General features: G+C 50.5%; 2 protein-coding genes and 1 non-coding gene across 4 annotated transcripts; 2 read left to right on the plus strand and 1 right to left on the minus strand.

Moving 5' to 3' along the window:
• The first annotated feature begins 700 nt into the window (after positions 1 to 700).
• On the plus strand, positions 701 to 13,135 carry IL17RC (interleukin 17 receptor C). The gene is given in 20 exon segments (XM_078351629.1): positions 701 to 1,033; positions 1,325 to 1,346; positions 1,613 to 1,765; positions 2,021 to 2,095; positions 2,186 to 2,295; positions 3,847 to 3,958; positions 4,278 to 4,322; positions 6,255 to 6,394; positions 6,607 to 6,666; positions 8,266 to 8,320; positions 8,405 to 8,586; positions 8,678 to 8,728; positions 9,593 to 9,638; positions 9,766 to 9,887; positions 10,137 to 10,196; positions 10,631 to 10,679; positions 12,102 to 12,197; positions 12,316 to 12,354; positions 12,450 to 13,061; positions 13,064 to 13,135. Coding segments are annotated over 20 exon segments (2,178 nt in total). The 5' UTR covers positions 701 to 928; the 3' UTR covers positions 13,108 to 13,135.
• LOC118148131 (U6 spliceosomal RNA) lies at positions 2,734 to 2,836 on the minus strand. The gene has a single exon (XR_004734922.1). It is a non-coding gene; the product is annotated as a U6 spliceosomal RNA (small nuclear RNA).
• Positions 13,136 to 13,321: 186 nt separating the features above from the next.
• Positions 13,322 to 22,571, plus strand: CRELD1 (CRELD disulfide isomerase 1). Of its 2 annotated transcripts, none has more exons than XM_003734888.6 (11): positions 13,322 to 13,425; positions 13,935 to 14,127; positions 14,363 to 14,445; positions 16,903 to 17,013; positions 17,350 to 17,441; positions 18,368 to 18,544; positions 18,629 to 18,724; positions 20,018 to 20,101; positions 20,281 to 20,376; positions 20,588 to 20,722; positions 21,555 to 22,571. In XM_003734888.6, the coding sequence occupies exons 2-11, from the start codon at positions 13,954 to 13,956 to the stop codon at positions 21,767 to 21,769; spliced, it is 1,263 nt and encodes a 420-aa protein (XP_003734936.1). In that variant the 5' UTR covers positions 13,322 to 13,425; positions 13,935 to 13,953; the 3' UTR covers positions 21,770 to 22,571. The 2 variants fall into 2 exon arrangements, with proteins under 2 accessions (XP_003734936.1, XP_008980381.1); XM_008982133.5 differs by having other exon boundaries at positions 13,322 to 13,360.
• Positions 22,572 to 22,589: the final 18 nt, after the last annotated feature.

The following is a 22,589-nucleotide window of genomic DNA, read 5'->3' on the forward strand; positions in this document are numbered from 1 at the left end:
ATGGGCCTCTCTATTGGGGCTGGGATCCACAGGAGACTGCCTGGGGGTATGTGTCAGTACGTGGGTGCAAATCCTCAGTAGCCACACTACATGGCATCTATCACATTCTTACAAGCAATGCCTCCAAAAGCAAAGGAGGATGGGGCAATCTCCTTGATCCCTCCAGTGATTCTTCCAAAAGGAGAGAGGAAAACAGAGGCTTTGCCAGGTGGTATGTCCATTGTCACACAACCCGCCCACAGCAACAGTACAGATGGGACCCCTGTCTGCCAGTCTCTGGGTCCTGGGTTCCTTTTAGCCCCCATACCACATTTGAGCCTAGGCCAGGTAGTGGTGAAAAGCCCACTTTCTGGTGCCCTTTTGGCTGTGCTTTTAGAGTGCCTGTCCCACAAAGGGTCACTGAGGCCCAAGGAGTGTGTGAGGGGACCGAGGGTGCCGTAAGGGGAGACCTAGTGGGCCCAGGACCCCAGGGCTGTGTCCTCCTTAGGGCTTCTGGAGTGAGTAAGAGCTCCCTTACTCAGCCATGATGCATTCACTGCCTTCTTCAGGGGCCCCTCCCAGCCAGGTGTCAGCAGAGAGGGAGGAGAGCCAAAAAAGGAGGAGGTACGGGCACCACACTAGTCCAAGGTTGCTGGCTCCCAAGCCTGGTGTTGGTGGGAGGGACAGAGGGGCGGGAACAGCCGGTTGCCTGCCGGGAACCAAAACGAAAGCACTCCAGGCTGGAAGTAGGACGAGAGTCTGGACTCCCAGGAGAGGGAGTGCACAAACTCTCCAGATCGGCCCCCACTGCCTCCTCTGGAGGCTGGGGAAGGATTCCAGCCCCTGCCACACACAGACACGGGCTGACTGAGGTCAGGGGTCAGGTGTCTGCCCCCCTTGGGGGGGCAGCACAGGACCTCAGGCCTGTCTGCCGCCTGGAACCTGGAAGATGCCTGTACCCTGGCTTTTGCTGTCCTTGGCACTGGGCCGAAGCCCCATGGTCCTTCCTCTGGAGAGGCGTGTGGGGCCTCAGGACGCTACTCACTGCTCACCGGTGAGTCTGGAACCCTGGGGAGAAGGGGGAAGGCCCAGAGTTCAGTTTTTGGCTCAGCAAAGCCCTAGCCTGGCTCCTGTCACTGGTGCCACTGCCAGAACTGCCCTGTCTGGTCTGTCTGGTGCTGATGGGAGAAGAGAAGAATGGGGAAGGGGCAAGAGCTGGGTCTTTCTTCTTCTGGGAGGGTCTGGGAAAACAGAATTCCAGAAAAAGATAAGTGGAGGTGTCAGGCAGAGAACAGTGCCTACATGTGGGGGCACAAACTCTGACTCTCCTTTCCCTCCTTCCCAGGGCCTCTCCTGCCACCTCTGGGGTGAGTATCCCTACTTTTAAAAACAATTTCCAAGGCTGGCTGAAGGAAGCAGAGCTGTCTCAGGCCCATGGCAACAGCCAAGGAACTTGGCTCTCCTGGGTATGTCAGGTGCCACCAAGTTCTGGGCTCAGAACAGCTTCAGCTGAGGTGTTCCAGGCTCACCTCAGCCCAGGAGAGCCAAGTCCCTTGGCTCTCTGGGTATGTTAGGTGCCACCAAATTCTGGGCTCAGAACAGCTTCAGCTCCCATCTACCCCTCCACATACAGACGATGACATACTCTGCCTGCCTGGGGACGTCATGCCTGCTCTGGGCCCCGTGCTGGTGCCTACACACCTGCAGACAGAGCTGGTGCTGAGGTGCCGCAAGGAGACCAACTGTGACCTCTGTGTGCGTGTGGCTGTCCACTTGGCTGTGCATGGTAAGCAAGTCATCCTGTGACAGTGTGTGTGTACATGTGAGCATGTCTGGGGTGGGCATGAGGGCCAGGGGATCTCTCAGGCAGTGCTGGGCATCCTCAGTGTTCTCCTGGAGGACACTGGGAGAAGGACCCCCAAGCCAACGTGGTCTCCCCAGCTCCTGCTTCCCAGCACTGGGCTTTCCAGAAGGAAGCCAGTGCCAAGACCAGTACAGAGCAGGGGCCCTCACCTGGAGCTTTGCTCTTGCGTCCTTCTAGGGCACTGGGAAGAGCCTGAAGATGAGAAAAAGTTTGGAGGAGCAGCTGACCCAGGGCTTGAGAAGCCTAGGAATGGTGAGGAGAACTTGGCTGGCCCAACTGCCCCATGCCAAGGCCTGGCCTGCCGCTCCTAGGCCTGACCGATCCCTGCCCTGTTGCCCACAGCTTCTCTGCAGGCCCAAGTCGTGCTCTCCTTCCAGGCCTACCCTACTGCCCGCTGCGTCCTGCTGGAGGTGCAAGTGCCTGCTGCCCTTATGCAGTTTGGTCAGTCTGTGGTATGCAAAATAATAACCACCTTCTAAACCTAAAATCTATAAAACACTTTCACATGCATTATCTCTTTGAGTATTACGAAAGAATTAAATGTATTGAACCCTCTCAGTTCAATAAATTACAGCCAGTATTTTACAGGTATCAACTTATTTAATTCTCAAAACAGCCATGTGAGGTAGGACTATTCTTTTTATTCTGATCAGTGCTGTGGGCAAGCCCCTTCAGCCTGATATGCCTCAATTTTTATGTCTTTAAGATGGGTATAAGAATAGTCCTACTTCGTATGCTTGACTGTGAGAAAACACCAAGCAGTTTTCCAGGGTACTGCTACTATTTCAACCTCTCCCAGCAGTGGATGGGAGTTCCAGTTGCTTTCCATCTTTGCCAACACTCAGTGATGCAATTTTATTTTGTTTTTAAATTAAATATATTTGAATTATATATATATGGGACCCTTCATGAATTTGCATGTCATCCTCGGGCAGGGGCTGTGCTAATCTTTTCTGTATTGTTCCAATTGTAGTATATGTGGAGCCAAAACAAGCATAGGTGTTATAATAGTAATAATTTTACTGCATATGTGCTGGTTTATCATTGTGGTTTTAATTTGTACCTCCCAATGACTGATGAAGTTGAGCACTTTTTTCACATGCTTATTGGCTGTTAGTGTAACTTCCTTGTGAAATATCTCTTAAATTTTTTGGGGGCCACATTAAAAAAATAGTCCCACCTCACATGGATGTTGTGAGAATTAAATAAGTTGAGGCCTGTAAAACACCGTCTGTAATGCCTGGCACTGAAGGGTTTCAGTAAATGTAATTCCTTTGTAATCCTTAAAACTACCTGATGAACTAGGCATTATTATGATCCTCATTTCCCAGATAGAGAAAGTGAGGTTTGGAGAGAGGAGATCTGTGGGCTGGATGCACTTCTTTGTACTCTTGGACCAAAAGAAGAGTCCTGCCATACATACCATGGTGTACATACCATGGTGTAAGTATCATGATGTAGGGTGTTGGGGCTTCTCCCTGCCTCAGGAGGACACATATGCTTGGAAGATCTATTTCCAACCTGGTCAAATCACTCTAACCCTCTGGCTTCCCCTCCAACCTCCAGCTCCCAGCTGATATCTTTTTATCTAGATAATTGTAGACTGGGAGAACATCTGCTTGGCCCATGTCACAAGCAGTTGTGAGGAACACTGAGGCACTCGGTCGAGGGTGAGAACCACTTCTGTGGGGAGGGGTGTCCCATGCTGCATTGGGGTGTCTCATCTCCTTGGCTTTGGCCAGGTGATTAGCACAACAGGGTTGGGGCAGGGATTTAAATGGCTAGGACCTTTTCCCACCCTGGTGACCACTGAGGACATGTGCTTTCGAACTGAGGCTCCTTAAAGGAACGGTGAATGGCAGATTCCAGCCTATATGGTATAAATACAGTCATTGGTTGGGAGAGAAGGGCAGTGAGCAGAGTGGTCCCTGAAGATGATCCCACAGCCTTTGGCCTGGATTCTGAGCCCTGCACCGCCAGCTTTCCCTACTGTCTCCTCACAGGGCTCTGTAGTATATGACTGCTTCGAGGCTGCCCTAGGGAGTGAGGTGCAAATCTGGTCCTATACTCAACCCAGGTACGAGAAGAAACTCAACCTCACACAGCAGCTGCCTGGTAAGTGGACCCCGAGTCCTGGCCCCCTACCCTCTGTCCTCTCTGGCCACTCCCCTCCTGCTTTCACCCTCTTCTAGCTCCATCAACACTCAGGCAGGGGTCTGAACTGATATCCTTCCCAGAGTCAGTCCCTCGGGCTTTCTCTCCCTGGGTGATATGGCTTTCCAGCCCCTAGGGAAGGTGTTCTGAGCATCGGATAGATGTGGGTGGTATCTAGGGGATGGGGAGCCCTTCCTAATTCCCCTCTGGAAGCCAGATTGCCCTTCATCTTTCTTTGGCCCCCAGCCCCACCGGAGGCTCTTCTGTGATCTCTCCCCAGACTGCAGGGGGCTCGAAGTCCGGAACAGCATCCGGAGCTGCTGGGGTAGGGGATAGGGCAAGTGGGCTGGGAGGAGGGAGGGGCAGGGTCTGGAGTGTGAGAGAACCTTGGAGTCCATTTCAGATATGGGCTGCCACAACTCAGAAGCTCATAGAACACATTCATTCATTCATAACACATTAATTGCAGTAGCTGCTACTCTGTGCTAAGCCCTGGAAATAGATGAATCTTGGGTCAGGCTCAGTGGCTTATATCTGTAATCCCAACACTTTGGGAGGCTGAGGTGGGAGGATCGTTGAGCTCAAAAGTTCAAGACCAGCCTGGGCAACATGGCAAAATCCCATCTCTACCAAAAATACAAAAATTAATTGGGCAGTGGTAGTGTGCATCTGTGGTCTCAGCTACTCTGGAGGCTGAGGCAGGAGAACTGCTTGAGCCTGGGAGATAGAGGCTGCAATGAGCTGAGATTGCAACACTGCACTCCAGCCTGGGTGACAGAGCAAAACTCTGTCACAAAAACAAAAACAAAAACAAACAAAAACTTGAAATAAAAGCTAAGAAAGTCAAGGGTCTGACTTTTTGCCCATGTGCCATTTGGATTTTGTTTGGGTTTTGTATTTTCTTTTTTATTGTGTATAACATAACATACATACATTAAAGTATGTAAAATGTACTAATTTTCATGTCCAGTTCAATTCATTTTTATATATTTATATATTTGCATAACTAGCACCCAGATCAATATATAAATACTGTGATGTTTTCTGAACTATTAAATTTTTTCCACTTCATTTTCTTTTTGGCTTTTTAAAATTAAACTTAGTCTGCATTCTTAGCAACTCAATTAGAGACACTCAACACCAGAGTTTTGAAAATACAGATATATATCATGCATTTCATTTCTTCCTTCATTCAGTAGACATTGATTCATTTATTCAACAGATATTTATTGTGTAATTTCTGTGTATCAGGCAAATCCCTCGACACTGGAAATATTAAGAAATCAATAAATCAAGATAACAAAAATCCCACCCTCATGGAGCTGGGTGTCAGGGTGAGGGTGGGGGTGAGCAAGGACATGACAAACACATAGAGATGTGAATAATGCAGTAAGTTAGACTGTGATTAGAGATAAAGAGAAAGTTTGCAGAAGGGGGAGAGGTAGGTTGGGAGTTGCAGAAGTCAAGGATGGCCTCACTCTGGTGAGCAGAGACCTTAAAGAGGTGAGGGAGGAGCCATGTATCTGAGGGAAGAGGATTCCATGCAGAGAGAATAGCCAGTGCAAAGGGCCTGGGTGGAAGTGTGTCAGGGGTATTTAAGAAATAGTAAGGAAGTCCTTAATAACTCTGCAGCAGAGTTAAGGACACAAGTGCCATATGCTGTGCGTGGTGGCTCACGCCTGCAATCCCAGCACTTTGGGAGACTGAGGTAGGAGGATCGCTTGAGGTCCAGAGTTCAAGACCAGCCTGGCCAACATGACAAAACCCCATCTCTACTAAAAATAGAAAAGTTAGCTGGGCACACCTGTCATCCCAGCTACTCAGGTGGCTGAGGCAAGAGAATTGCTTGAACCCAGGAGGTAGAGGTTGCAGTGAGCTGAGATCATGTCATTGCACTCCAGCCTAGGCAACAGAGCCAGACACCTCTCAAAAAAAAGGACACAAGTGGCGAAAGCTGAGGTCAGAGGTCACAGTTCTGACCAGAGGAAAAGGACTTGTTTTAAAGAGGTTACAAGATCTTTCTGGCTGCAGAGGGAGAAGCAGGGAGACGAGCTGTCCTCAGACCACATACTGGAGCCTCCTCTGGCTTGGCTCTGGGCAGTTACTAGAGACAAAGTCTGGTTTGAGATGAGGACACAGGCTCTGCCCTCCAAGAGCCTTCCAGTCTAAAGAGTTTGAAGGAAACTCCAAAGGATCAGTCAGGTCTGCAGAAGAGGTGAGGAAGTCTAAGCTGTGCTGTATTTGCCTCTTCCACCAGCCCTGCCCTGGCTCGACGTGTCTGCAGATGGTGACAATGCGCGCCTCGTCCTGAATGTCTCCGAGGAGCAGCACTTCAGCCTCTTCCTATACTGGAAGCAGGTCCAGGGTCCCCCAAAACCCTGGTGGCAAAAAAACCTGGTGAGGCCGCTCCCTTCCCAAGTCCATTCCCACTATAGGGTGATGCCCATGAAAAGGACTTAGTGCTTTATCAAAGAGGACCCTTGAAGAGGACTTATACCAAGCAAGGGAACACTGGTCGGGGAACTTCTGCCTTCCTGGTTTCCTTGACCTTGGCCTCCTCCTCTTCCTCCTTATTTTCTCCAACCTCCTTCCTTTTGCCTGTTCCACAGACTGGACCACAGATCATTACCTTGAACCACACAGACCTGGTTCCCTGCCTCTGTATTCAGGTAGGAGCAGAGTCCAGCTGGGTGACAGAAGAGGAATGGGAAGATGATGATGGGGGTGACCCCTGCCTTCCTGGTCTCACCATTCTTCAAACCTTTCATTGAGGTGGAGTCTGTGGCTCCCTGGGGTGGCTGGTTCTCCCTTGACCCTTGCTGTCCTATGCCTTCTGTCTGTTACATTCCCAGAATCCTCTCCCTGATCTTCCACAGAACTCCTATTTAAACTTCAGGCCCCATTCAAATGTCATCTTCTCCTTGAAGCTTTTCTCTACTCCTCCACTTCTGTCTTTGTGTTCCCCTGTGGGACACAGCATGTGCTATAAACAGAACAGATCCTCCCACCTTGGCCTCCCAAGTGCTGGGATTACAGGAATGAGCTACTGTGCCCAGCCCTGTTTTCATGTTTTAATGTTTTGTGGAGACAGGCCACCACACCAAGCTCAATCACTTCCTTTCTTATTTGGCATCTTCTTGTACACAACAGATGCTCAATAAATATTATGAAATGAGTGATTTACTAATTTATATACATATTTTATCCTTACTACAAGTGTGAGTTTGTGATTTCCTTGAAGGCAAGCAAAGCATATCTAATTCAAATGTAATAACTTTGCAAGAGCCTTGCACAGTGCCTGGCATATACTGCCTACTCATCGTTTTGTTTTGCTTTGTTTTTAAACAAGGTAACAGTATGAGGGTCCTCACTGTTGAATGGTGAATGAATGAATCTTACTGCCTAGCACAGCCATAGGACACAGCAGATGCTCATGAGATGTTTGCTGTGATTTAAGTGTCCTCATTGCCAAACACAATGCCTGCCACACAGCAGGTGTTTTTAATTAAAGGTTTGACGAATAAATTAATATATTATCTCTAGTGCTTAGCACAGAGCTATGCACATAATAAAAACATCTATTAAAACGTCTATTGAAAGAATAAATGAATGTGTCCTTAGAATCTAGCACATTCCCTGGCACATAGTAGGTGCTCACAAAGTGCTTGTGGAATGAATTCATATTAATTATCCACTGGGCACAGTGGCTCATGCCTGTAATCCCAGCACTTTGGGAGGCCAAGGGGGGCAGATCACGAGATCAGGAGTTCGAGACCAGCCTGGCCAAGATAGTGAAACGCTGTTTCTACTAAAAATATGAAAATCAGCCCAGCATGGTGGCTCGGGCCTGTAGTCCCAGCTACTTGGGAGGCTGAGGCAGGAGAATCGCTTGAACTTAGGAGGTAGAGGTTGTGGTGAGCTGAGATCAGGCCACTGCACTCCAGCCTGGGCAACAGAGCAAGACTCCCTCTCAAAAAAAAAAAATTAATTATCCAAGGTCCCTTGTGCCTGTCATACTGGTAAGACACATGGTAGTCATTCATTAAAAGTTTGTTGAATTAAGACATTGCCAGTGTCTGCCATTATGTTTGCTGAAAGAAAGGATGTGAGCATCTCCAGGTTTTGTAAAAGGCAAGAAGACCTGGCAAGTGCTTGCAAAATATCTGCTGAATGACTATGTCCCCAGTGTCTAGCAGAGGGCCGGGCACATGCCCATGGAGAGGTGGCTAGGTGGAACTGACCTGAGCAGACCCCCGTTTCCTTTCCAGGTGTGGCCTCTGGAACCTGACTCCTTTAGGACGAACATCTGCCCCTTCAGGGAGGGTGAGCTGACTGGCCTCGGGCTGGGCTTGGAGCTGTGTGATCCATGGGTGCCTGGTGCGCAGTGACTTTGCCCTTTCCTTGCAGACCCACGTGCACACCGGAACCTCTGGCGTACCGCCCGGCTGCGACTGCTGACCCTGCAGAGCTGGCGACTGGAGGCACTGTGCCCACTGCCTGCTGAAGCGGCACTGTGTTGGCAGGCTCCGGGTGGGGACCCCTGCCAGCCATTGGTCCCGCCGCTTTCCTGGGAGAATATCACTGTGAACGTAAGCAAAGCAGACGGTGGCTCCCGTGGTGAGGGGAGAGTGGGGAACTGGGATCCCCCTTTTGTGATCTCACCCATTCCTCTTTCCACAGAAGGCTCTCGAGTTCCCATTGCTAGAAGGCCACCCTAACCTCTGTGTTCAGGTCAGAAAGGGGTGCACAGCGTTAGGCTGGGGGCTGGACCTGGGCAGACCCCCAGCCAAAGGTGTCTTTGTTCTTGGGCTGTTAAAGCATAGTGGTTGCCAGCTTCCTCTTTGGGAGTTCCACTGTTTACTTTAGCAATGTGTGGGACCCTGGGCAAGTCACTTCACCTCTCTAAACTTCAGTCTCCTCATCTGTTTAATGCAGATAATACAGTAACTACCTCATGGGGTGGTTGTGATGATGAAATAAGAGAAGTGCTTCCCCTTAGGAATTGGTATAGACTAAATGCCCAATAAATGTAGCCACTTTTATTATTGCTATCAGTATGCTATTTCCATTTATGTAGGATGGGTTGCTCTACAGTTTCAAATGATGATTATAAGAATATTGACTCTTCAAGATGTTTTGAGCAGCATGAGTAACTGTTTTAGGCACTTGTGATAGATCCTCATGTCCCTACTGTCGGAGAACTTATCTTGTAATGGAGAAAGGCAGCCAGTAGACATTGTAAATAAATTATATAATATTTTTAAATTGCATACAAATACTATGGGAAAGGGATAGAGGATTGGGGTGTAATTTTTAGCACAGTGGTCAGGTGAGAAGGAAATCTCTTTGAGAAGGTTAGATGAAAGAGGAACTATGCTTTATAAGACATGAAAAGAGCTTTAGGGTCAGAGACCCTTTAGCACAGAGAAAGATGAAGTGACTCTAATCACCCAGCCTTGAACCCATATCTGCCTAAGGTCAGGTCAAATGTAGATTCCCAACCCAACAGGCCTCCTGTTGCCTGCACTGTTCTGGTCTTTCTGGCCTTGGCTTTTGCTTTCCTTAGTGGCCCTAACCATGGTCTCTTCCCAGCAGGTGAACAGCTGGGAGAAGCTGCAGCTGCAAGAGTGCTTGTGGGCTGGTGAGTGGGGCCTGGGGGTGGCTGAGGCAGGGCCACCTCCTAGGGGTGGTCAGGGCATAGGAGGTGGGCAAGTGGCCAATCCCAGCAAGGTTGGGTCTTGGTCAGAGTGGCCTCTCACCCCTTCCAGACTCCCTGGGGCCTCTCAATGATGATGTGCTACTGTTGGAGACAAGAGGCCCCCAGGACAACAGATCCCTCTGTGCCTTGGAACCCAGTGGCTGTACTTCACTGCCCAGCAAAGCCTCCACGGTAAGGACTGAGTGACTCTCCTCCACAGATCTCTACAGATATATCTCACACCTGGCCTCAAATTTTTACTCCATCCACCCTGTGCTGGTCTCTGGAAACATGGGGGTGACTCAGACCTGGGCCCTATTCAGTGGCATCATCAAAGTCTCCCAGTCCCCTCTACCCCATTCTACCCAGCTGTAGCCTGGTAGGTGCTGCCCTAAGGGTGCTGCCTCCAGGTAACAGTGCCCCCATCCTTTGGCTTGGCAGATGGCAGCTCGCCTTGGAGAGTACTTACTACAAGACCTGCAGTCAGGCCAGTGTCTGCAGGTGAGCAGGTAGCAGAAGGGCCCCACCTCAATGCCTAAGGGCCTCAGGCCTAAAACTAGCATTCATCTACTATCTATTTAGGTTTATTTTATGTTCAGCCCTGGGAGAGTTAAGAGTAGAAGCATAGTTCCTATCTCCAAGGAGCACATTGTTAGCTAGATACCCGTAAACAGATAACCATACCTATGAATGCTAAGTTTTGGATTCCAGGGAGAGCTCTGGGAAGAATTTCTTCCTATTAGCCAGGTTTGGCATGGAAGAAGTCATAGCCTAGGCAGTGGGCACAGCATAAGCAAAGGCAGAGCAGCTGCAGGAACCTTAGCCGGGAGATATGCATAGTTGATTATGGGAATTTGGAGATCAGGCCACCAGAGCTTGGTGAATGCTGAACACCCAACTGGTGCCCTGGATTTGGTTCTGTTTGTATCTTACAGCTGTGGAATGATGACCTGGGAGCACTATGGGCCTGCCCCATGGACAAATGTGAGTATTGTAAGAACTGCCTTTCCTTTCTGTACCAGGAGCAGGGATCTTGACAGGGACCACTCCTGGGTGCAGCACATGCAATGACCTTGTCCTTCCCTGAGATCAGATAAACCAGAGGGTCATTCCTTCATTCACTCAAAAAATATGAGAGCTTGCAGGGATCCCAGGAGCACCAAAAAATAAATAAAATCTCTGCCCACAACCCTTAGCAGACTAGCAAGACATGAGCCAGTCACTTACATTTAAAGTGTGAGCTACTGAAGCATGACCAAGTGTTCAGTGCTGTAAATGCATACAATGCAGACCTGACCTGGGAGGGGTGAGGGGCTCAGGAGGAAGGTTCCAGCAGAACTCTGAAACTGAGCTAGGGGAAGGGGGTAAAGATGCATTTTTGTGAAGACTGTGGGGTACTTTTTTTGTGACAGAGTCTCCCTCTGTAGCCTGACTGGAGTGCAATGGCACAATCTTGGCTCACTGCAATCTCCGCCTCAACTGTGGGGTACTTTTTTGAGGAACTTCAAGGTGGCCAATGTGGCTAGAGGGTCTTGGACAATGTGGCAGGTTTCTGTCATGAGATAAGGATGCAGGCGCCATGTAGGGAATTTGGATCTTACATTAAGAGCACCAGGAGCTATGATCAAATTTATATTTTTAAAAGATTTCTGAGGCTGCCATGTAGTGAATCAACTGGAGGCTAAAAAAGACAGGGCTGGGACACCAGGCAGGAGGCTGTTGCAGACACTCAGGACAGCAAGATCAAGGACCCAGCAACCCTAGCTTAGGAGAGAATAATATGAGCTGACATTTTAGCACTTAAGATGCTCAGCATTGTGTTAAGTGCTTTATATGTATTAACATATTTAGTCTTCACACCAATCCTGTGATGTAGGTACAACTTTACAGAGGAGGAAACTGAGGCAGAGGGTGACGTTACTTACTCAAAGACCCCTAAACAAATGGAGCTATATTCATCCACTGGCTCTGACACTGTGCTGTGGATTTTGCACAAATCAATTCATTTCTTTTTCTTTTCTTTCTTTTTTTTTCTTTTTGAGTGGGAGTCTCGCTCTGTAGCCCAGGTTGGAGTGCAATGGCACAATCTCGGCTCACTGCAACCTCCGCCTCCTGGGTTCAAGTAATTCTTCCGCCTCAGCCCCCGGAGTAGATGGGATTACAGGGGTGCACCACCATGCCCAGCTCATTTTTTGTATCTTTAGTAGAGATAGGGTTTCACCATTTTGGCCAGGCTGGTCTCGAACTGCTGACCTTGTGATCCTCCCGCCTTGGCCTCCCAAAGTGATGGGATTACAGGTGTGAGCCACCACACCCCGCCGTCAATTCATTTCTCTTAAGTCTCAGTTTTTCTTCTCTGTGGAGGGCGAGTGTAAGTTTCTAATTCTTCTTCCCTGGGTCTCCCAGACACCCACAAGCGCTGGGCCCTCGTGTGGCTGGCCTGCCTACTCTTTGCCGCTGCCCTTTCCCTCTTCCTCCTACTCAGAAAGGACCATGCGAAAGGTGAGCGCTTCCCGGCTCCCCATATTCCCTAGGGGCAGGACCAGAGTGGCTCTGGGAGTTCTACGAGGGAAGGCGGCAGGCGAGCTCACCAGCTGCCTCCACCCCTCTCCCTTAACAGGGTGGCTGAGGCTCTTGAAACAGGACGTCCGCAAGGGGGGTGAGTGGGCGCAAGCGCTGGGCGGGGGGCCGCCCCCGGGGGGGCCAGACCTATACCAGCTCACCTCTTCCCTCCCCGTCTCTTTTCTTCCGAAGCCACCCCCAGAGGCCGCGCGGCCCTGCTCCTCTACTCAGCAGATGACTCAAGCTTCGAGCACCTTGTGGGCGCCCTGGCGTCGGCGCTGTGCCAGCTGCCGCTGCGTGTGGCCGTAGACCTGTGGAGCCGTCGTGAACTCAGCGCGCAGGGGCCCGTGGCCTGGTTCCATGCGCAGCGGCGCCAGACCCTGCAGGAGGGCGGCATGGTGGTCCTGCTCTTCTCGCCCGGGGCGGTGTCGCTGTGCAGCGAGTGGCTACAGGATGGAGTGTCTGCGCCCCAGTGGCTACAGGATGGAGTGTCTGCGCCCGGGGCGCAAGGCCCGCACGACGCCTTCCGCGCCTCGCTCAGCTGCGTGCTTCCTGACTTTTTGCAAGGCCGGGCGTCTGGCCGCTACGTGGCGGCCTGCTTCGACAGGCTACTCCGCCCGGACGCTGTGCCTGCCCTTTTCCGCACCGTGCCCGTCTTTTCACTGCCCTCCCAGCTACCGGACTTCCTGGGGGTCCTGCAGCGGCCCAGCGCCCCGCGTCCCTGGAGGCTCCGAGAGAGGGCGGAACAAGTGTCCCGGGCCCTTCAGCCAGCCCTGGAGAGCTACTTCCATCCTCCGGGGACCCCGGGCCGGGACGCGGGGTGGGACCTGGGAAGGGGAACGGGACTTGAATAAAGTTAGACGCAGTTTTTCTACCCATGTGGCCCACACGTGTCTCCGCGGCGGGCGTGGCAAACGGCGTTCCCTAGCCCCGCGGCCCTTTAAAGCCCGGACAGGTGCAGCTCGGTGCTGCTTCTGGTTGGCTGGCGTGTGGTGACGCAATGGCACATGGCCCGCCACCATTGGCTGGGCTGCGAGCTCCGCCCCTTGGACTGCGGCGCGGGTGGGGGTTGTACGTTTTACGCAGGCTGTGGCAGCGACGCAGTGAGTAAACGGCCTACGGCACCCGCCGGCTGAGGCGAACGCTTCATCCTCTGTGGCCTACGAGGGTCTGGATCTTTCCCTGCCGGCTCATGGGCCGTGCCTCTGCCAGTCTGCGAGGCCCTGAACCTGACCCCTTCCCTTCCTAACCGGATCCGGGCTCCTCCCACCAAGCTCCGGGGTTCCGGACACCTCCCCCAAGACAACCCCTCTGGCTTCCTCTGCTTCATTACTTGGAATCTGATCTCTTCTCCCTAATTCTGCAGATCCGGCCCCTAGTGGCCTTTATTAGACCCTCAAACAAGAGGCTGACTTCTGCCCCCTTGCCAAGGAGCAAGGCCACTTTCCTCTTCCCACCCCATGCTAATGGGAATAACTTATCTCCCTTCTGGAATGGCCTATTATGCACCTTTCCCCGCCCATCCCCACAGCCCCGGCAGTACCCAATTTGGCCTCTTTTGGTTTTAATAACGCAGATCTGGGCTCCCAGCGCCGCAGCACCTCAGAACAAATCCTATTCTTTCTCACGTGGGGCCTAACTCCTTCAGTGAAGCCTCTCCACGCCCTCTATCTGCAGGTCCCCAGCCTGGGTAAAGATGGCCTCACGGCCCTCGAAGGGCCTGGTCCCAGCTGTGTTCTGGGGACTGAGCCTCTTCCTCAGCTTCCCAGGCCCCATCTGGCTCCAGCCCTCTCCACCTGTCCAGTCTTCTCCCCCGCCTCTGCCCCATCCGTGTCATACCTGCCGGGGATTGGTTGACAGCTTCAACAAGGTGGGTGCACCGGCAGCCTCATTGGAAGGGGACCCAGCTAGTGTAACACAGCGATTTAGAGTGGGGAACCCTAGGATGCAAATCTGTGTGGATTCAAGTTTCATTTTGGTCTCTTAATAGTTGTATGGCCCTAGGCAGGTTGCCTTTCTGTGCCTCAGTTTCCTGATCAGTAGAACAGTGAGTGCTATCGTATGCCAGGCACTGTACTTAGCTATTATTAATTTTCTGTTTCCAGGGCCTGGAGAGAACCATCCGGGACAACTTTGGAGGTGGAAACACTGCCTGGGAGGAAGAGAAGTTGTCCAAATACAAAGACAGGTAAGGGGCTTTTGTGGGGAGGGGTATATACCCCTCCCCACCAAATCTCTCCTCTACTGGTGGAGGGCTAGGAACTCTTGGGGAGCATTTATTCATTCAACAAATATCACTGAACTTCTAGCAGTAAACAAGGCAAGCAAAATCCCATCTTCCTGGAGCTCATATTCTAATAGAGAAGATAAGCAGTGAATGAGTAAAGTGACTAATACTAAGTCAGATGAAGAACAGTGAAGTACAGCAGACTGCAAGACAGTGGGAGGCAAGGTGTTCAAAGTGTAGCATTTGAACAGAGAGACCTGAAGTGAAGAAGCGAGCTATGTGACAATCAGGGAGGGAATTGGGCAGAGGATGGGACTGAGCTTGTGTGTTCAAGAACTGGCTGGAGTGGAGTGAGCAAAGGGGAGAGTGGTAGAAGGTGAAGGCTGAGGTTCAGGCCTTGAAGGCTCAGAAAGGTGTTTAGATTCTTTTTCGAAGTGTAATGGGAAGCTCTTGGAAGGTTATGAGCAGAAAAATGATACAGCCTTCTTTATACCTTTAAAGATTACTCACACTGCTGTGTAGCAAACAGACTGTAGGGGGCAAGGGCAGAGGAAGCAGGAAGTACCAGTTTGGGAGGCAAGTGCATTGTCTAGGCATGAAGGCAACACAAGCTAGTGTGGCATCTCATGGAGGACATGGTGAAGGGGTCACATTCTAGGTATATTTTGCAGAAAGAACAGTAGGATCTGGTGATGGATTCATTATAGGGTATAGAGAAACAGAATAAAAGATGCTTACTAGATTTTGGGCCTGGGCAACTGGGTGAATAGTGCAGCTGTTTTCTAAGATGGTAAGGCAGGGGAAACCGAGACGGTTTAGGGGAGGGGTGGGATGTGGTGTTCTTTGATCATATTGGGCTGAAATGTCCATTAGACATCCAAGTAGACTCCATCCAAGTCTGGAATTCAGAAAAGAGTAGGAATTGGAAACAGGAATTTGAGAGTTGTCTGTATATAGTCAGTATGTAAAGAAAGCCATGGGAAGGATATAGAAAGGCGAGCCCTGAGCCCTGAGTCCTGAGCCCTGCAGCTTTTCAAAGTTAAATGGAAGAAGAGTCAGCAGAGACTCAGAGTTAGACCTGGTTGTTGGTTCTTACAATTTGTAACCTAGGGAAGGTCATTTAATCTCTCAGAGCCATATAGTTTCTTCACCTATAAAATGGGGCTATTAATGCCTGATTTGCCTATTTCATAGGAGTGTGGAAAGGCTTAACTGGGATGTCCACTAGAAATAAAGGTTTTGTTATTAAGTAACAGTGGTTATTTTCTCTCTTCCCTCCATGGGCCTGAGTTTCCTTATTCAGGAATGAGGGGATTGGCCAAGACAACCCCAGTGGCACTTCTGGCTTTACAATGGCTCCTGCATTGCTTGGTTTTTAAAATCACTTCCTATATGCCAGGCCCTGTGCCAGACCCTTTAAATACAGGATATAAGGCATCAAATATATATATATTTGATAAATATATATATATATATTTAATTGTGGTAAAATATACAAAAAAATTTCCCATCACCACTATCTAGTTCTAGAACATTTTCATTACTCCCTCCCCAAAAAATCCCATACCTATTACGTAGTCACTCCCCATTCTCCCTTTCCCCCGGCTCCTGACAGTCACTAATTTGTGTTAGGCAGAAATTATGGATTTTCTGATTTCATTAGAATCATACAATACATGGCCTTTTGTGTCTTGCTTGTTTCACTTAGCATGTTTTCAAGGTTCACCCATACTGTAGCATGTATCAATACTTATTCCTTTTTATGGCTGGGTAATATTCTCATTTGGCTGTACCACATTTTGTTTGTCCATGCATCAGTTGATGGACAGTTGCATTGTTTCTACCTTTTGGCTATTGTGAATAGTGCTGCTGTGAACATTTGTATACAAGTTTTTGTTTGAACACCGGTTTTCCATTCTTTTGGGTCTGTATCCAGGAGTGGAATTGATGGGTCCTATGGCAAGTCCATGTCTAACTTATTGAGGAACTGCTTTTCCACAGTGGTGATGCCATTTTGCATCCCCACCTGCAGTGTAGGAGGATTCTAATTTCTCCACCTCCCTGCCAACACTTGTTATAGGATGTATTTTTAACCATATCAATCCAGCAAGGGTATTATATTCCATTACTCAGATGCAGGAACTGATGTATCTTAAAACAAACCTGCAGGGACAGTATTGTCCGCATTTTACAGATGAGAAAACAAAGAGGTTCAGAGAGGTTAAGTGACTTGCCCAAGGTCCTACCACTAGATTTGAACCCAGGTCTGTCTGCTTCCCAGAACCATGACCCCTTCCATTATACCTCATGGCCTCTCCTTTGATATTGTCATAGCAAGAGGAAGCGTGGAGAGAGATCTGAGGAGGGTGGTGGGTGGGGTAGAGCTTGTTTCCCACCAGCCCTTCCCTGTCCGGTCAGTGAGACCCGCCTGGTAGAGGTGCTGGAGGGTGTGTGCAGCAAGTCGGACTTTGAGTGCCATCGCCTGCTGGAGCTGAGTGAAGAGCTGGTGGAGAACTGGTGGTTTCACAAGTGAGTGGCAAGGGGGCCTTCCCTGGGAGTAGGTCACAATTGGGCCTGATGTTAAGGCCTTGGCTTGGCCAAGAAGGGGGGGGTGCATGTTGAGGGCCATGTCCTGGTTCTGCTCCTTCTAAACCCAAATCTGCTAAGGACTTGCAGGGGCACTCCACTTTGAGCCTCAGTTTACCCCTCTGCCAAATTGGGAAAGGGCATTGGTCAGATGGCCTTGTGGGTCTTATGTCCAAGCTGGGTTGAATCACAGATTCATGAGTGGGGGATTGGAAACAGCACTTGTGACACTATGTCAGCACCTCTTCCCCACCTCTGTCCACCCTGTCCCTGTCTCAGGCAGCAGGAGGCCCCAGACCTCTTCCAGTGGCTGTGCTCAGATTCCCTGAAGCTCTGCTGCCCCGCAGGCACCTTCGGGCCCTCCTGCCTCCGTGAGTTTTTAAGTTGCTCTTGGGGATGGGAGGGGACTGCCGAAGGCAGGGATCCATTGCTGGCCCTGTCCCTAGCTGGCTATGTTAGCTCAGGCTACTAAGATAACTTTTCAGGACCTCAGTTCTTGCCCACCTCACAGGGCTGGGGAGATGGGCAAATCAGTGGGAAAAGGCTTGGAGAAAGCACAGGGGCTAGACTGAGTCAGATGCAGTGTGGTTATCATCATGTATTAAAGAAATGATAGACCCCAGCCCGTTCATTTCCCATGCCAGATCAGACTAAGGTACCTTTCTAGGGAGGGGCAGGTGCTGCCCTGGAGCCCCCATGGTTGCCATCCATCCTCACACACAGTTCTGGCGCAAGAGCTGAACTTCTTCCAGCCTCTTTTAGAACAGTCTTTCCTGAAGCTGCAGATAAAGAACTAGCTACAAAGATGGCAAATTCAGTCTTTATAAAAGAAAATATTTGCTGCAGTGGCTCATGCCTGTAAACCCAGCACTTTGGGAGGCTGAGGCAGGAGGATTACTTGAGGCCAGGAGTTTGAGAGACCACCCTGGGTAACATAGCAAGACCCTATCTCTTAAAAAAAAAATAGTGGAGCATGGTGGTGCAGCCGTAGTCCCCCTAGGTTGAAGTGGAGGATTGCTTGAGCCCAGGAGTTTGAGGCTGCAGTGAGCCATGATCACATCATTGCCTGGAAAACAGAGTGAGACCCTGTCAATAAAATAATAAATAAAATGTTTATAAAACCTAATTGTTCCACAAGAGGAAACTGGTTAAGTAAGTTTCACAGTTTTATGACAAAATATGTGATTAAAATTAATTTTCTTCTCCAAAAATATTTAATGATATGCAGAGCAGAACATATTCTCTTGCATATCAAGGTTGTATAGATGACCTCACCTGGTTTGGTGTCTTCCCACAGCCTGTCCTGGGGGCACAGAGAGGCCCTGTGGTGGCTACGGGCAGTGTGAAGGGGAAGGGACACGAGGAGGCAGCGGGCACTGTGACTGCCAAGCAGGCTATGGGGGTGAGGCCTGTGGCCAGTGTGGCCTTGGCTACTTTGAGGCAGAACGCAACGCCAGCCATCTGGTATGTTCGGGTAGGTAGCCAAAATGTGTGGCACTGGGCCAGGGAAGATGGGGCACCTGGCTGCTGATCCTCATGCTGACTCCTTTCCGCCCAGCTTGTTTTGGCCCTTGTGCCCGATGCTCAGGACCTGAGGAATCAAACTGTTTGCAATGCATGAAGGGCTGGGCCCTGCATCACCTCAAGTGTGTGGGTAAGTGGGGCCCTAGCTAGGTCTGGGGAAGATGGGCAGGGGCCTGGGCTTGGTCCCTTCTTCTCTGCATTTGTTGAATACAGGCCTGGGCTAGCTTAGGCCTTCATAGAGATCTCAGCCTTGCTGGGAAGGCATAAGAGTAACCAGATAGTTACAGTCCAGTACACAGGTACTGTGCAGTACAGCCCCTGTGTACAGTGAGAGATACCTCTGATCTAGTTCAGTGGAAGCGGTGATGGGGAATCAGGAAAGGCTTTTTGGATGAGGTGTTACTTTGGCTAAGACTTAAAAATTGAGGAAGGGTTGGCCAGAAGAATTAGGACTCTGAACTTTGGGTCAGGAAACCTGGGTTCAAGACTTGGTTTGGTCCCAGCCTAGCCACTCATATAGACTAGAGAAAAAGCTAAGCTGCTATAACAAAAATCCACAAAAGACAGTGGCTTAAAGAATATAGAGGTTGGCCAGGCGCAGTGGCTCACTCACGCCTGTAATCACAGCACTTTGGGAGGCCAAGGCGGGTGGATCACCTGAGATCAGGAGTTCGAGACCAGCCTGGCCAACATGGCAAAACCCTGTATCTACTAAAAATACAAAAATTAGCCAGGCATGGTGGCAGGCACCTCTAATCCCAGCTACTCAGGAGTCTGAAGCAGGAGAGCAGGAGAATCATTTGAACCCAGGAGGCAGAGGTTGCAGTGAGCTGAGATCCCAGCACTGCACTCTAGCGTGGGTGACAAGAGTGAAACTCCGTCTCAGAAAAAAAAAAAAAAGAATCTAGAGGGCAGAGGTTTATTTTTTCCCTCATATCTCAGTCCCAAAGTGAGTGGTCCAGGTTGGCAAGGAAGCTCTGCTAGTCACAGTCATTCCAGTACCCAGATCATTCCTGTAACTTACTGCGCAGTCATCCCCTGGCGTGTTATCTGCGTGGTTGAGGCTGAGTCCTGGGCATCTCCATGTCTCATGTCCCAGCACTCAGGAAGGGAAAGAAAGTGCATTGAGGAATCCAAACCCATTGTTTTAAGACCAAGCTAACAGTGGAGCACATCACTCCTGTTACATCCTGTTCTCTAGAACTCAATTACAGGGCCACACTTAGCTTCAAGACAGGTTAGAAAATGTGTTCCCTGGCTGGGCAGCCTGAAGTCCACCTGTATGTCTGCTTCTGTGTTGTTGGTAGACAGTGTGCAGTCTCTGCCATATTTAATCCCAGGCAAGACCATTCCCCAATGGCTCTGGCCCCAGCTTGCCTATTAAATAGGGATTGAAATTCTCACCCTGCTCACCTCTCTGCAGACATTGATGAATGTGGCACAGAACGAGCCAACTGTGGAGCCAATCAGTTCTGCGTGAACACTGAAGGCTCCTATGAGTGCCGAGGTCAGTGTCTACTTCTGCAAAGGAGGGGATGTGAGGAGGGGAGGAAGCCGCCGCGGCCCCACCTGTCCCTCCAAACCTTCCCCTTCTCAGGCTTCAGAGCACCCCCAGGCCTCTTCTGGAGCATGGTTTCCCTGGGCCTAGGAGCACATCTTACCCGCATCTCTCTCTCCTCTCTCCAGACTGTGCCAAGGCCTGCCTAGGTTGCATGGGGGCAGGGCCAGGCCGCTGTAAGAAGTGTAGCCCTGGCTACCAGCAGGTGGGCTCGAAGTGTCTTGGTAAGTCTCCTGTTGATGGGACACAGGCACCACCTGGGAGTGCCTCACCCAGCATGAATGGAGAGGGGGCTGGAATATGGGCAGGCAGGGGAAGGAAGGGTGGAATGTTGCCTGGGCAAGGGCAGAGGGGAGTGTTGAGAGGTGGGCAAGATGGAGTTGGGGTGCTGGGTGGGGGGCCCTGGCAGAACTCTGACCCCTCTCTCCCCACAAGATGTGGATGAGTGTGAGACCGAGGTGTGTCCAGGAGAGAATGAGCAGTGTGAAAACACCGAGGGCGGTTATCGCTGCATCTGTGCTGAGGGCTACAAGCAGATGGAGGGCATCTGTGTGAAGGAGCAGATCCCAGGTGAGCCCTGGGGCAGGAGATGGGGGAATCCTTATTCAAAGAGAAGGCAAGCAAGTCCCTGCCCCAGATAGCAGTGGCAACTCCAGGCCCTGCCCCACTCATGCTGCCACCCAGCCCCCCAGAGGCTGCAATGAGACCGGGTTCTACATCTGATCTCCATGTTGGCTCTCAGCAGCCTTATATCTTCCAGGGTACAAAGGGAATCAAATCAGTCTGCCTCCCTAACGTATTTCCTCATCTATCCAGCAGGACCAGTGTTTGCCCTGGCCTGCTGAGAGCTGTTCTAGGCCGGGGCTGTGGTGAGATGCAGGGTAATCACGATGGTGACAGGGACCATTTCCCCAACAGTCACTGTGTCAGATGCTGTTCCAGGTGCATTCCTCATCTTTTTTAACTCCTGAAACAACCTGATGCTGGAGGTTTTATTCTCATCCTCATTCTACATATGTAAAAACTAAGATGCAGAGAGATGAAGCTACTTTCCCAGGGCTATGTGGCAAGCAAGTTGCAGAGCTGGGATCCCAATCCAGACAGTCTGACCCTGAAGTGAAACTGATACAAGTAATTAATAAATGCTCTGATCCCAACTTGCCCACCACATAGCCTTGGCAAGTCCAACCCCCTTTATCTCTCTGAGCCTCACTTTCCAATTTAGTGAGACAGGGATGATAACTTCCCCTTGCAGAGTGGTTTTGAGCAGTAAATGTGTGCCTGGCTTGCTGGGCAGGCCTGGTGGCCATGATGATCAGGTGTGTGGGAGTCCTGGGGAGGCTCCAAGAACTGCCAGGAACAGGGGTTGGAGTGCCAGGCTGCGTCTCTCCCTCTTCTGCAGAGTCGGTGGGCTTCTTCTCAGAGATAACAGAGGACGAGCTGGTGGTGCTGCAGCAGATGTTCTTTGGTGTCATCATCTGTGCTCTGGCCACACTGGCTGCTAAGGGTGACTTGGTGTTCACCGCCATCTTCATTGGGGCTGTGGCGGCCATGACTGGCTACTGGTTGTCAGAGCGCAGTGACCGTGTGCTGGAGGGCTTCATCAAGGGCAGATAATCTCAGCCACCACCTATAGAATCTCCTCCCACCCATACTGCCCCCAGAGCTTGGGCTGCCCTCCTGCTGGACACTCAGGACAGCTTGGTTTATTTTTGAGAGGGGGGTAAGCACCCCTACCTGCCTTACAGAGCAACCCAGCTACCCATGCCTGGGCAGACAGGCCCCTAGGGTAAAAAGTAGCCCTGAAGGTGGATGCCATGAGCTCTTCACCTGGGGGGGACTGGCAGGCTTCACAATGTGTGAATTTCAAGTTTTTCCTTAATGGTGGCTTCTAGTGAGCTTTGGCCCCTGTTCAGGATGAGGGGGTCCTCTGAGAGGTGGGGCCATCATAGCCCCCTCCTGCCAGCTGCATGCTGCCAGCACTTGTTCTGTGTTCACCACATCCCTACCCCCATTGCCATTTATTTATTCATCTCAGGAAATAAAGAAAGGTCTTGGAAAGTGAAAAGACTTCAGTCTTACTACCACCCGCACCTCGGGGAAATTTCCTAGAATTCTGGGAAATTGAGGGCTTCCCTGATGGCGAGTGGAGAAAAGAGAGCTTACCCCTGAAGTGGTGTTAGGAGAAGGAGGATAGAGGAACCAGCTTTAGGAGGGTTCCATGCCAGCTGTCATTTGACAAAGGACCCTGGAAAGATGACTTTTACCTCTGAACTTCACTCTTTCCTCAAATGGGCTTCATAATGCTTTCCAGTCAGATTTAAGGTAGAATTAAATGAGGTGATAAATGTGAAGACCTGGACAGTACACAGGAGATATTCAATAAAATTGTGGTCACCATTATGACCAGAGCCTCCAAGCCTCAAGCAACCTTTCC

This window comes from Callithrix jacchus, chromosome 15, assembly GCF_049354715.1.
Source record: "Callithrix jacchus isolate 240 chromosome 15, calJac240_pri, whole genome shotgun sequence".
Lineage (NCBI taxonomy): Eukaryota > Metazoa > Chordata > Mammalia > Primates > Cebidae > Callithrix > Callithrix jacchus.